The sequence below is a fragment of the Triticum aestivum genome, chromosome 1D, assembly GCF_018294505.1.
Source record: "Triticum aestivum cultivar Chinese Spring chromosome 1D, IWGSC CS RefSeq v2.1, whole genome shotgun sequence".
Lineage (NCBI taxonomy): Eukaryota > Viridiplantae > Streptophyta > Magnoliopsida > Poales > Poaceae > Triticum > Triticum aestivum.
The window spans coordinates 352,544,457-352,557,595 of record NC_057796.1 but is presented as its reverse complement, the minus strand read 5'-3'; the positions used below and the strand labels follow the sequence as shown (position 1 = coordinate 352,557,595).

At 48.6% G+C, this 13,139-nt stretch overlaps 1 protein-coding gene across 1 annotated transcript; it reads left to right on the top strand.

Moving 5' to 3' along the window:
• Positions 1-3,457: 3,457 nt before the first annotated feature.
• LOC123182013 (transcription factor MYBC1) lies at positions 3,458-5,681 on the top strand. Its single transcript, XM_044594447.1, has one exon. The coding sequence runs from the start codon at positions 3,922-3,924 to the stop codon at positions 4,849-4,851; it is 930 nt and encodes a 309-aa protein (XP_044450382.1). The 5' UTR covers positions 3,458-3,921; the 3' UTR covers positions 4,852-5,681.
• Positions 5,682-13,139: the final 7,458 nt, after the last annotated feature.

Sequence of the window (13,139 nt, the reverse complement as noted above, 5' to 3'; positions counted from 1 at the left end):
GTTGCTGATGGCCTTGCCTCTATCTTTAATAGAGAGGTTCGTGGAAGGAACATTTCGCCCGTAAAAGTGGCTCGCAATAGCCCGGGGATCTCAAACCTGTTGTTTGCGGATGATAGTCTGGTTTTCTTTAAAGCTTCTAGTGACCAAGCCAGAGCAGTGAAAAGAGCCCTTACTCTGTTCCAGAAGTGTACAAGGCAGCTATTGAGCAGTAGCAAATGCTCGATTTTATTCAGTGAACATTGTCCGATGGACGTACAGGAAGAAATCAAAAACATTCTTACGTGCGAGACGTCCACCTTCGAGAGTAAATATCTGGGACTCCCAACCCCGGATGGAAGAATGAAGGACGATCATTTTCAGCCTATCATGGATAGATTCCGTAAGAGATGCAATGACTGGGCAGGGAAGCATATGTCCTTTGCAGCCAAGGAGGTAAACGTCAAGGCAATTGCACAATCCTTACACACTTTCGCTATGGGGGTGTTCAAATTTTCTGCGGGCTTCTGCGACAAGTACGAACGACTGATCAGAGAGTTTTGGTGGGGCGAGGATGGAGAGAAGAGAAAGGTGCACTGGATGGCATGGGACCAAATGGTCAAACCAAAGAGAGCAGGGGGAATTGGCTTCCGGGACATGCAAATTTTCAATCAAGCCTTACTAGCAAGACAAGGTTGGCGCCTACTACAAAACCCCGATAGCCTGTGTGCAAGAGTTCTAAAATCCAAATACTACCCGAGAGGTGAACTCATGGATACGGTATTTACATCGGACGCGTCTGAAACGTGGAGGGGCATTGAGCATGGTCTGGAGCTACTGGAAAAGGGTCTTATTTGGAGAGTAGGCAATGGAGAAAAAATAAAAATCCAAAGAGACCAATGGGTACCGATAAAGAGTGGTTTAAAGATAACAGAATTCAAGAGGAGATCAAGATTGAGATGGGTGAATCAGTTGATGATGCCAGGGAGGAAAGAATGGGATGCGGACCTTGTGCACCAAATGTTCCATGAGTATGAGGCAGAAGAAATCTGCAAAATAAGGATCCCGACTAGTAACGTGAAGGACTGTATTGCATGGCATGGAGAAAGGTCAGGCGTCTTCTCTGTGCGTAGTGCGTATAAGATTGGTGCAAACCTTAAATACCACGGAGACCTAAATGCGTCCAGCTCAGCTAATGATGCGGATAACAGAAGTATATGGGACCTAATATGGAAAATAAAGGTCCCTGGAAAGGTTAGGATCTTTGCGTGGCGAGTTGCGACAGAAACACTCCCTACGAAGGAAAATAAATGGAAGAGAACACTGGAGGTGGATAATATATGCAGCATTTGTGGCAGAGAGAAGGAGGATGAGTTCCATGCGACAATAAATTGCACAAAAGCAAGAGCACTAAGAGAAGAGATGAGGGAGCACTGGAACCTACCTGCAGAAAACTGTTTTCGTTTTTCAGGCAAGGATTGGCTACAAAACCTGCTGGGGAAGGGAGACATGGAGGAGAGGAAAAGGATCCTCCTCCTTCTGTGGAGAGCATGGTGGCTGCGAGATAATTGTGTCCATGTTGACGGCAGGGCTACAATTGGCCAGTCAGTCCAATTTCTGACGAGATATTTGCAAGAAATCAGCAAAGAAGAACCGGAAGACAGCGCCAGCGAGAATGCCCACCCCCTAGTCGGCCGACAGGGCAAAGTGGACGAAGACCAGCGGCGGGAGGAAATTCGAAAAGGAAAGTTGCACACTGGGTTGTATCCCGCCAGTAAAAAGGTGCACTGTACCATCGAAGTGAATCATACAAGCAATTCTGTGGGGCGAGCAGCATGCCCCAATATAAATGATGGGAGCAAGTGGGCGCCGCCAGCAATGGGTACATGGAAAATGAATTCAGATGCGACGTTCTTGCCAAATTCAGGGGAAGCTGCGGCGGGAATCGTCGTCAGAGACCACCTGGGCGAGGTTGCGCTCAGCTGCGGGCAGCGACTGGGAACATGCAATGGCCCAGAAGAAGCTGAACTGGCTGCGGTATTGCACGGATTGACAGTACTAAACAAGTACTTTTATGGGCGCGTGTGCGTGGAGTCGGACTGTGCAACAATTATCAGCCTTCTTAACCATAGAGCAAGTAACCAATCCAGACAATGTGCCTTAATCACAGATGTTTGGGAATTGGAGAAGAAGTTCAGTGGAGTAACGTTCAGTGCAACGAAAAGATCCAGCAACAAACTAGCACACGAGCTAGCTGCTATGGCGAGAAGACAAGGAAATTTCAGCCTCTTTGGAAAATGTCCAGATACCCTTAGTAGCATCCTGGCAGAGGATTGTAATAACGTTTCCTCTGTAATTTAAGTGGTTTCTGGGTGTTCCTAAAAAAAACGTCTAGATAAATCTATTTCTCTGTTAAATATTTTTGGACGGAGGTAGTACTACTAAATATTCTGAACCATAACTAGTAGTAAGACTTGGATAACACCACCCATCAATTGCAGTAAAACGGCTGTCCCCTGCTTAATTGCCACGGCCGAGAACAAATCCAAATTGAATCCTGCCTTTTCTCAATTATTATTACTACTACTACTGCCAGTTCCCTTTTCTGTGCAGAAAGAAAAAAAAGCTGCGAGAGTAGACCCAGTAGGCCATGTTTATCAGCTTGATTGAAAGCGAGATAGGTGGATTTTATAGTACCCTTTAAAAAACAAACGGTGAGAATGCAAGGAGCCTTTGACCGCTCCATTCACAATCAAATCCAGTGAATACGATTTTTTTAGTAACTTTTAACCGGCACACCAACATGAGATTCACCCAACCAAATCCTACTCCTGCTACATTCCTAGACGCTGAACGGCTGTACCTGCGGCAGCAGCAGCAGCAGCTAGGTGGGAGCACGTACGAGAGATCCAGCCCTCCCTCCCTCCCACCATTGCGTAGATAGATCCAGTCGGTCCAGGCGATCGATCCGTCCTCCCTCCGTCCGTCCGTCCAGCAGCCAGGCAACGCGGGACGCGAGCGATATCCACCTCGATCGACCCCGAGGACACACGAGCCACACGAGATTCCCCCTCCCCACCACTCCCCCGCTCCCCGGTTGGGTTCGGTTGGGTGTGATCCGGCGAGGTGAGACGAAGCGAGGGACATGTCCACATGAGGACAAACCAAACTCCAGCTAAGAAGATATCTCCTCGTCGTCTCGTCCTTTTCCAGTCCAGTGTTTTTGCTTTGTCATGCTGTGTGTGATGCATGTGTAGATGTGTGCCCCGGAAATCCCGGAAAAACGAAATCGCTCGGCTTATCCTTTTCTTTTCCTCTTTATTAGTAGTACGTATTTATCTAGGATATGTAGGAGGAGATGTGAAAGGGGGAGGAGAATCACACAGAATTGAGAAGGGAAGGCAGGACCAACAAGCGAGCAAACAAACAAAGCAACCACGGATAACACAAAAATAGCTTTAAAGCCAGCCAGACAGAGGCAGCGCAGGGGCGGGGCAGCCCACTAGTTAAACTGCACCGCACCACTCCCGAACTCATCAGATACTCTCCTCCTCACTCATCATCGGCCTAGCCTCCGTCCTAGAGAGAGAAAGAGAGAGGGAAGGGGTGGAAAAGGTGTGAGCAGATTGTTGATAGATAGAGGGGGAGAGAGAGAGAGAGAAAAGAGGGGGATATCACAGCAGCAGCCGCAGCAGCGGGCAGAAAGAAAGACCCAAACGAGTGAGAGAGGAGAGAGAGAGAGACGAAAGCTTAGAAGAAGAGAGATCCACCTCGAAGTAACCCCCTCCCTCCCTCCCCATCATCTCCTTCCTCCCTTCCCCCGCTCTCCTCTCCTCTCCTCTCCTCCCGTGCTCTCTCGCTTGCTCCTGCCAGCGGAGGACTGCGGCTTGCTACCGCGGGCAAGGAGGCGAATTGCTCTGCTCCGCCCTGCTCCGGCCCGGGAGGATGAGGGAGGAGGAGGAGCCCAGCTGGTTCGCGCGCTTCGACGAGGACCTGCCGGCGCCGGACGAGCTCATGCCGCTCTCGCAGTCGCTCATCACCCGCGATCTCGCCGCCGCCTTCGACATCCCCACGCACGGCGGGGGCGGCCCGCTCAGCGGCGGCGCCGACGGGGCCGGCGGCGCGGGCGGCCAGGAGATGAACGGCGGCGCGTCGTCGGCCGCCGGCTCCAGCGGCGGCAACGGGGGCGGCAACGGGGAGGAGCCGGCCAGGACCCTCAAGCGGCCGCGCCTCGTGTGGACGCCGCAGCTGCACAAGCGCTTCGTCGACGCCGTGGCGCACCTCGGCATCAAGAACGCCGTGCCCAAGACCATAATGCAGCTGATGAGCGTGGACGGCCTCACGCGCGAGAACGTCGCGTCCCACCTCCAGAAGTACCGCCTCTACCTCAAGCGCATGCAGGGGCTCGGCAACGGCGGCGGCGGCGGCGGGGGAGGCAGCCACTCCTCCGGCTCCGGGACCGACGCCGCCACCGAGCACCTCTTCGCCACCGGGCCCTCCCCGTTCCTCCCGCCCGGCCGCGGCCCGGCCGTCGCCGACCCCTACACCCCCTACGCCGCCATGCCCGCCGCGCACCACCATCACCACCACCCGCAGCAGATCGGCCACTTCCACCACCCCGCCGCGCGCCCGCTCGGCCACTACGGCGCCGGGCCAGGCGGCGGCTTCGACCACGGGTTCCTGAGCCGCGCCGTGGCCAGCGGCGCGCCAGTCGGCCCGCCCGGGATGCACCACCGCATGGTCGGCGGCGGGGCCGCGATGGGGATGATGGCGCCGTCGTCTTTCGCCGAGGAGCTGGAGCTCGGGTCCCGCGGCGGCGGAGGCGGCGGCGGGCGCCGGGAGCTGACGCTGTTCCCGACTTCCGGCGAGCACTGAGTGTCGACATCGACGGTGACCGGCATCGAATGGCATCCGTCCGTCCTCCTCGGGTATATAAAATTCGTTTTCCCCTCTGCCGCCGCCGCTACTTCCCACAGATCGGCATAGAATCCCAGCAAGATTCACGCCCCACATCGTCATATCATAGAGGCCAAGAATTCTTGGGAATTAGCGCTCCGCCACCCATATTTTCTATCTATCTCTCTCTTCGCCAGTGCTGCTGTTCTGTTCTTGTGTTGCGGATATTTGTCATTGCTGTTCCCGTTCTCTCCTTGTTCTTTGCTGTTGATGACATAAAAGCTTAGCCCTAGAGACAATTATTTTAGACGGTAAAAAAGTTGTGAAAATTTGCTGCCTGCTAGTACTTTGATTCGTGTTGTTGGTTGTCTGAGGAAAGAAAATTCAATCCTTGCGAATTGCGCGGAGGATCCAGGGGCCAGTCTGCTCTGCTCATCCCGGCGACTGACGCTTGGTCCTTGAGTGATGCAACCATCTGCATGTGAGCTGTGATCCCTCCAAACAAGTGATGCAATCATCTACCATTGCAGATTGCATAGGTGAGTCGAGTAGAGATGATATAGGCAGGATTGAATAATGTCAAGGACCCACCCACCCTGAGCTTGGAGGTGAATAAGTCTGAGAATTAAGTTTGTTTGTACCGGCATGATGGCAATTTAGCTCCTCGTCCTTTGGGCTTCAGGGGGATGAACGTGTGTAGCAAAGGTTGCTCTTGCATTCTGCTGCTGCTAGGATCATGATTCAGAGCAACCCAAATTGGAGTTTCTTGTAGTGGTAACCATTTGTAAATCTTCCCTGCTCCATTTCAATAGCTTGTTGTTTCCTGTAGCCCTGAGAGAAGAACAAAAAAAGTAGAAAACCTTGTTGGATTGTGCGCGTACAGTGATGCTTAATTAGGGTATGTTCAAATCAACAGTACTATTTTCCTGCTCTCCCAATGCGTGAACGCGTCACACTATTCACTAGCAGGTGTGAAGCATGCATTCCCAACTACGCTGACAGTATCTTGCCCACCTGATCATCTGAGCAACTTGGCAGTGGTAATTTAGCTGGCCAAGAGCTGGTGTGGTACCGTGGATCTGAATTCTCAAACACTCGCTGACTTGCCAGTGACGATCAGAGAGTACTACGATGTCATGTGATTTGCTCAACCACATTCCCCGTAGCCATCTAGGAGTATGTAGTGCAGGTAGGAGTGTATCTCATCTGATCCGATCTGGTCTGTATTGGCGTTGACGAGTCCGAAGAAAGATATGTGGATGGATGGGGGAGCCGCTGCGCTGCGGCATTGATTTTCCGAGGACGGACGGACGGGGTTCGTGTTGCTGTTAGGGGCGTGACCTGGCATTAAGTGATGTGACCACGAGAGCGACCAAGGCGTTAATGGGAAAAAATCTATGCGGATCGGCCCATCCCCCGCAGGCAAAGAAAGCGAGGTGTGTGGATTTTGTTCAGGTGAGCGACGACGAGGACTTGTCTTGTCCCCCACCCATCACCTCCCTCGGGACATGCTAGGCTCCCATTGCTTGCTTGGTTTTCCACCATCCCTGACTGCTCTTTACTTTCCCGGTTCCCCCCTCCCACACACAACGGGTTGGTGAATGAATCGGCGCAGCAGCAGGGAGCGGGTCAGTGTCTCGTGTCAAAAATCTTCCAAAATGTTAAATCCCGAATGTTCAGATTTTAAGCATGGCAATGCGAAGATTTTCATGGCAACTTTGGTTCCCGCGAGGTAGGTAACCATGCCAATTTTCTGACAAAAAACGAACCGGTATAAAGTTGCCACCTCACGTTAAATAAAGTTGCTATGAAAATACGTTCGAGGTGACAAGTTTAAAATATGAACGTTCCGGATTTATCGGGGTCCAAAATCTTTCATCATCAGAAGCAAAGATGCACGGTTGGAATCCTTGGTTTTGTGATCCAACTACTTGGTCCTGTGCGCCCGCACCCCTGACCAAGTTCGGCAGTCGTGTTCCACGGAATGAGCACGACAAGGCGAGCTCACGCTTCTCGCGCGGGGGCACAGTGTGAAATCCTATTGTCATCTCATAGTTCCTGTAAAATGTACCAGATCAGTGTTAGATATTAGAGTGTGCTTTTTTGGCTACCGGGTAATAAGAAATCATAGTATTTGCACATAATGTACTCCTTCCTCCCGTTATTTTTGTTTCATGTTATCGCTCCATAGGTCTTATCCTACCGATAATTACGGAGCACGTTTATACCTTCCTCCCGTTATCCTTGCTCCAAGTTATCACTTTGTGGGTCGTATCCTACCGATAATTTTGGAATATATTTCCTATTTCCTACCGCTATCTTTCTACCACTAGTTACTGATCATATTTATTCTTTCCACTCATTATCTTTATTTCACATTGACGCTGGGTAGATAATCCTACGGATAAATACGGAGTAGATATACTCCTTCGCCACGTTATCAATGCTCCACGGTATTGCTTCATGGGTCCTATCCTACCGAGAATTGTGGAGAGTATTTACTCTTTCCTCCAGTTATCTCTGTTCCATGTTATCGCTCCGTGAGTCTTATCTATGATGGAGCATCTTTACTCCTTCCACATGTTATCGCTCCATAGTTCTTATCCTACCTATAATTACAAAGTAAATATCTCCTTCCTTTGTTTATTTATATTTGACATTATCGCTTCTTGGGTCTTATCCCACGAAAAATTACAGAGCATATTTACTCCTTCCTCTTGTTATCCCTGTTTATGTTGTCCAATCGGCAATTACTGAGCATATTTACTGCATCCTCTCGTTAGCTTTGCTTAACATTGTCGATCTATAGGCCTTATGCAAACAATAATTATGGAGCGTTGCCACTCCTGAGCTGCGTTGGGTTTTTCCTCAAAGAGGAAGGGAGAAGCAATATAGTAACATATATCATTTCCCTCAGTAGAGAACCAAGGTTATCGAACCAATAGGCGATTCACACAGACAAAGGTCGACCGTACATACACACACAAACAAAATACTTGCACCCAGCGTAGACAAGAGGGTTGTCAATCCCCTTGTACTCGTTAATTACAAGGATTAATCCTGCTAGTGATATATATATATATATATATATATATATATATATATATATATATATATAAAATTTGCAAAAGGAAATAAAAGTAAATAAATTCCAGCGAGCTTTTTAGGGTTTTAGTAAATATGATGAATAGACCCCGGGGCCATAGTTTTCACTAGAGGTATCTCTCTCAAGAACATAGCATACAGTAGGTAGACAAATTACTGTTGGGCAACTGATAGAAAACCGCATAGTTATGACGTTTATTCATGGCATGATCAGTACATAGGCATTACGTTCGTAATAAGTAGACTGACATCCATCTCCATGTACTACTATTACTCCACTTTGAGAACGCTTCTATGCTTGCCTCTCTACGTATTAAGTTCATAAAAAAACAGAGTAATGCTTGGAGCATGGCAACATAATGTGGATAAAATAAGACCAATTGCTACCTCTTGAGCACTGCGTTGGTTTTTCCTTGAAGAGTAAAGGGTGATGCAGCAAAGTAGCGTAAGTACTTCCCTCAGTTTGAGAACCAAGGTATCAATCCAGTAGGAGACTACACGCAAGTCACCTTGTACCTACATAAACAAATAAGAACCTTGCAACCAATGCGATAAAGGGGTTGTCAATCCCTTCACGGCCACTTGCAAAAGTGTGATCTGATAGAGATAATAAGATAAATATTTTTGGTATTTTTGTTGTATAGATTGAAAAGTAAAGATTGCAAAATAAACGGCGACAGAAATACCTAGTTGAAGGGAGATTAATATGATGGAAAATAGACCCAGGGGCCATAGGTTTCACTAGTGGCTTCTCTCAAGATAGCATAATCTACGGTGGGTGAACAAATTACTGTCGAGCAATTGATAGAAAAGCGCATAGTTATGAGAATATCTAGGCATGATCATGTATATAGGCATCACGTCCGTGACAAGTAGACCGAAATGATTCTGCATCTACTACTATTACTCCACACATCGACCGCTATCCAGCATGCACCTAGAGTATTAAGTTCATAAGAACAGAGTAACGCATTAGGCAAGATGACATGATGTAGAGGGATAAACTCAAGCAATATGATATAAACCCCATCTTTTTATCCTCGATGGCAACAATACAATACATGCCTTGCTGCCCCTGCTGTCACTGGGAAAGGACACCGCAAGATTGAACCCAAAGCTAAGCACTTCTCCCATTGCAAGAAAGATCAATCTAGTAGGCCAAACCAAACTGATAATTAGAAGAGACTTGCAAAGATACCAAATCATACATAAAAGAATTCAGAGGAGATTCAAATATTGTTCATAGATAATCTTGATCATAAACCCACAATTCATCGGATCTCGACAAACACACCGCAAAAAGAATTACATCGAATAGATCTCCAAGCGAATCGAGGAGAACTTTGTATTGAGATCCAAAGAGAGAGAAGAAGCCATCTAGCTAATAACTATGGACTCGAAGGTCTGTGGTAAACTACTCACACATCATCGGAGAGGCTATGGTGTTGATGTAGAAGCCCTCCGTGATCGATTCCCCCTCAGGCGGAGCACCGGAAAAGGCCCCAAGATGGGATTGTTGGAAATATGCCCTAGAGGCAATAATAAATGGTTATTATTATATTTCTGTGTTCATGATAATAGTCTATTATTCATGCTATAATTGTATTGTCCGGAAATCGTAATACATGTGTGAATACATAGACCACAACCTGTCCCTAGTAAGCCTCTAGTTGACTAGCTCGTTGATCAACAGATAGTCATGGTTTCCTGACTATGGACATAGGATGTCATTGATAACGGGATCACATCATTAGGAGAATGATGTGATGGACAAGACCCAACTTAAGCATAGCATAAAAGATCGTGTAGTTTCGTTTGCTAGAGCTTTTCCAATGTCAAGTATCTTTTCCTTAGACCATGAGATCGTGCAACTCCCGGATACCGTAGGAGTGCTTTGGGTGTGCCAAACGTCACAACGTAACTGGGTGACTATAAAGGTGCATTACGGGTATCTCCGAAAGTGTCTGTTGGGTTGGCACGGATCGAGACTGGGATTTGTCACTCCGTGTAAACGGAGAGGTATCTCTGGGCCCACTCGGTAATGCATCATCATAATGAGCTCAATGTGACTAAGGCGTTAGTCACGGGATCATGCATTGCGGTACGAGTAAAGAGACTTGCCGGTAACGAGATTGAACAAGGTATTGGGATACCGACGATCGAATCTCGGGCAAGTAACATACCGATTGACAAAGGGAATTGCATACGGATTGATTGAATCCTCGACACCGTGGTTCACCCGATGATATCATCGTGGAACATGTGGGAGCCAACATGGGTATCCAGATCCCGCTGTTGGTTATTGACCGGAGAGGCGTCTCGGTCATGTCTGCATGTCTCCCGAACCCGTAGGGTCTACACACTTAAGGTCCGGTGACGCTAGGGTTGTAGAGATATATGTATGCGGAAACCCGAAAGTTGTTCGGAGTCCCGGATGAGATCCCGGACGTCACGAGAGGTTCCGGAATGGTCCGGAGGTGAAGAATTATATATAGGAAGTCCAGTTTTGGCCACCGGGAAAGTTTCGGGGGTTATCGGTATTGTACCGGGACCACCGGAAGGGTCCCGGGGGTCCACCGGGTGGGGCCACCTGTCCCGGAGGGCCCCGTGGGCTGAAAGTGGAGGGGAACCAGCCCCTAATGGGCTGGGGCGCCACTTTGGGCCTCCCCCCCATGCGCCTAGGGTTGGGAACCCTAGGGGGGGGGAGTTTCCCCTTGCCTTGGGGGGCAAGGCAACCCCTTCCCCCTTGGCCGCCGCCCCCCCTTGGAGATCCCATCTCCAAGGGCTGCGCACCCCCCTTGGGGGCCTATATAAAGGGGGGGGAGGGAGGGCAGCACACACAGCCTTTGGCGCCTCCCTCCTCCCCTGCAACACCTCTCTCTCGCGCGCAGAAGCTCGGCGAAGCCTGCCGGAGAGCCGCTACATCCACCACCACGCCGTCGTGCTGTTGGATCTCCATCAACCTCTCCTCCCCCCTTGCTGGATCAAGAAAGGAGGAGACGTCGCTGCACCGTACGTGTGTTGAACGCGGAGGTGCCGTCCGTTCGGCACTCGGTCATCGGTGATTTGGATCACGGCGAGTACGACTCCGTCATCCACGTTCATTGGAACGCTTCCGCTCGCGATCTACAAGGGTATGTAGATCCACTCCTTTCCCCTCGTTGCTAGTAGACTCCATAGATGCATCTTGGTGAGCGTAGGAAAATTTTAAATTATGCTACGATTCCCAACAGTGGCATCATGAGCCAGGCCTATGCGTAGTTACTATGCACGAGTAGAACACAAAGAAGTTGTGGGCGTTGATGTTGCCAATTCTTCTTGCCGCTACTAGTCGTTTCTTGTTTCGGCGGCATTGTAGGATGAAGCGGCCCGGACCGACCTTACACGTACGCTTACGTGAGACAGGTTCCACCGACTGACATGCACTAGTTGCATAAGGTGGCTAGCGGGTGTCTGTCTCTCCTACTTTAGTCGGAACGGATTCGATGAAAAGGGTCCTTATGAAGGGTAAATAGAAATTGGCAAATCACGTTGTGGTCATACGTAGGTAAGAAATCGTTCTTGCTAGAAACCTACAAACCACGTAAAAACTTGCAACAACAATTAGAGGACGTCTAACTTGTTTTTGCAGCAAGTGATATATGTGATATGATATGGCCAGAAGATGTGATGAATGATATATGTGATGTATGAGATTGATCATATTCTTGTAATAGGAATCACGACTTGCATGTCGATGAGTATGACAACCGGCAGGAGCCATAGGAGTTGTCTTTATTATTTTGCATGACCTGCGTGTCATTGAATAACGCCATGTAATTTACTTTACTTTGTTGCTAAACGGTTAGCCATAGAAGTAGAAGTAATCGTTGGCGTGACAACTTCATGAAGACACAATGATGGAGATCATGATGATGGAGATCATGGTGTCATGCCGGTGACGAAGATGATCATGGTGCCCCGAAGATGGAGATCAAAGGAGCATGATGATATTGGCCATATCATGTCACTATTTGATTGCATGTGATGTTTATCATGTTTTTGCATCTTATTTGCTTAGAACGACGGTAGCAAGTAGGATGATCCCTTATAATAATTTCAAGAAAGTGTTCACCCTAACTGTGCACCGTTGCGAAGGTTCGTCGTTTCGAAGCACCACGTGATGATCGGGTGTGATAGATTCTTACGTTCGCATACAACGGGTGTTGACGAGCCTAGCATGTACAGACATGGCCTCGGAACACACGCAATACACTTAGGTTGACTTGACGAGCCTAGCATGTACAGACATGGCCTCGGAACACGGAGGACCGAAAGGTCGAGCATGAGTCGTATAGAAGATACGATCAACATGGAGATGTTCACCGATCTTGACTAGTCCGTCTCACGTGATGATCGGACACGGCCTAGTTGAGTTCGGATCATGTTTCACTTAGATAACTAGAGGGATGTCTATCTGAGTGGGAGTTCATTAAATAATTTGATTATATGAACTTAATTATCATGAACTTAGTCTAAAATCTTTACACTATGTATTGTAGATCAAATGGCCCACGTTGTCCTCAATTTCAACGCGTTCCTAGAGAAAACCAAGCTGAAAGATGATGGCAGCAACTATACGGACTGGGTCCGGAACCTGAGGATCATCCTCATAGCAGCCAAGAAAGATTATGTCTTAGAAGCACCGCTAGGTGAAGCACCAATCCCTGAGAACCAAGACGTTATGAACGCTTGGCAGCAGCGTGCTGATGATTACTCCCTCGTTCAGTGCGGCATGCTTTACAGCTTAGAACCGGGTCTCCAAAAGCGTTTTGAGAAACATGGAGCATATGAGATGTTCGAGGAGCTGAAACTGGTTTTTCAAGCTCATGCCCGGGTCGAGAGATATGATGTCTCCGACAAGTTCTTCAGCTGTAAAATGGAGGAGAACAGTTCTGTTAGTGAGCACATACTCAGAATGTCTGGGTTGCACAACCGCTTGTCTCAGCTGGGAGTTAATCTCCCGGATGACGCGGTCATTGACAGAATCCTCCAGTCGCTTCCACCAAGCTACAAGAGCTTTGTGATGAACTACAATATGCAGGGGATGGAAAAGACCATTCCCGAGGTATATTCAATGCTGAAATCAGCTGAGGTAGAGATCAGAAAAGAACATCAAGTGT

Bases quoted from the DNA above. Each gene is read 5' to 3' on its own strand.
- LOC123182013 (XM_044594447.1), top strand. From the start codon at position 3,922: ATGAGGGAGGAGGAGGAGCCCAGCTGGTTCGCGCGCTTCGACGAGGAC.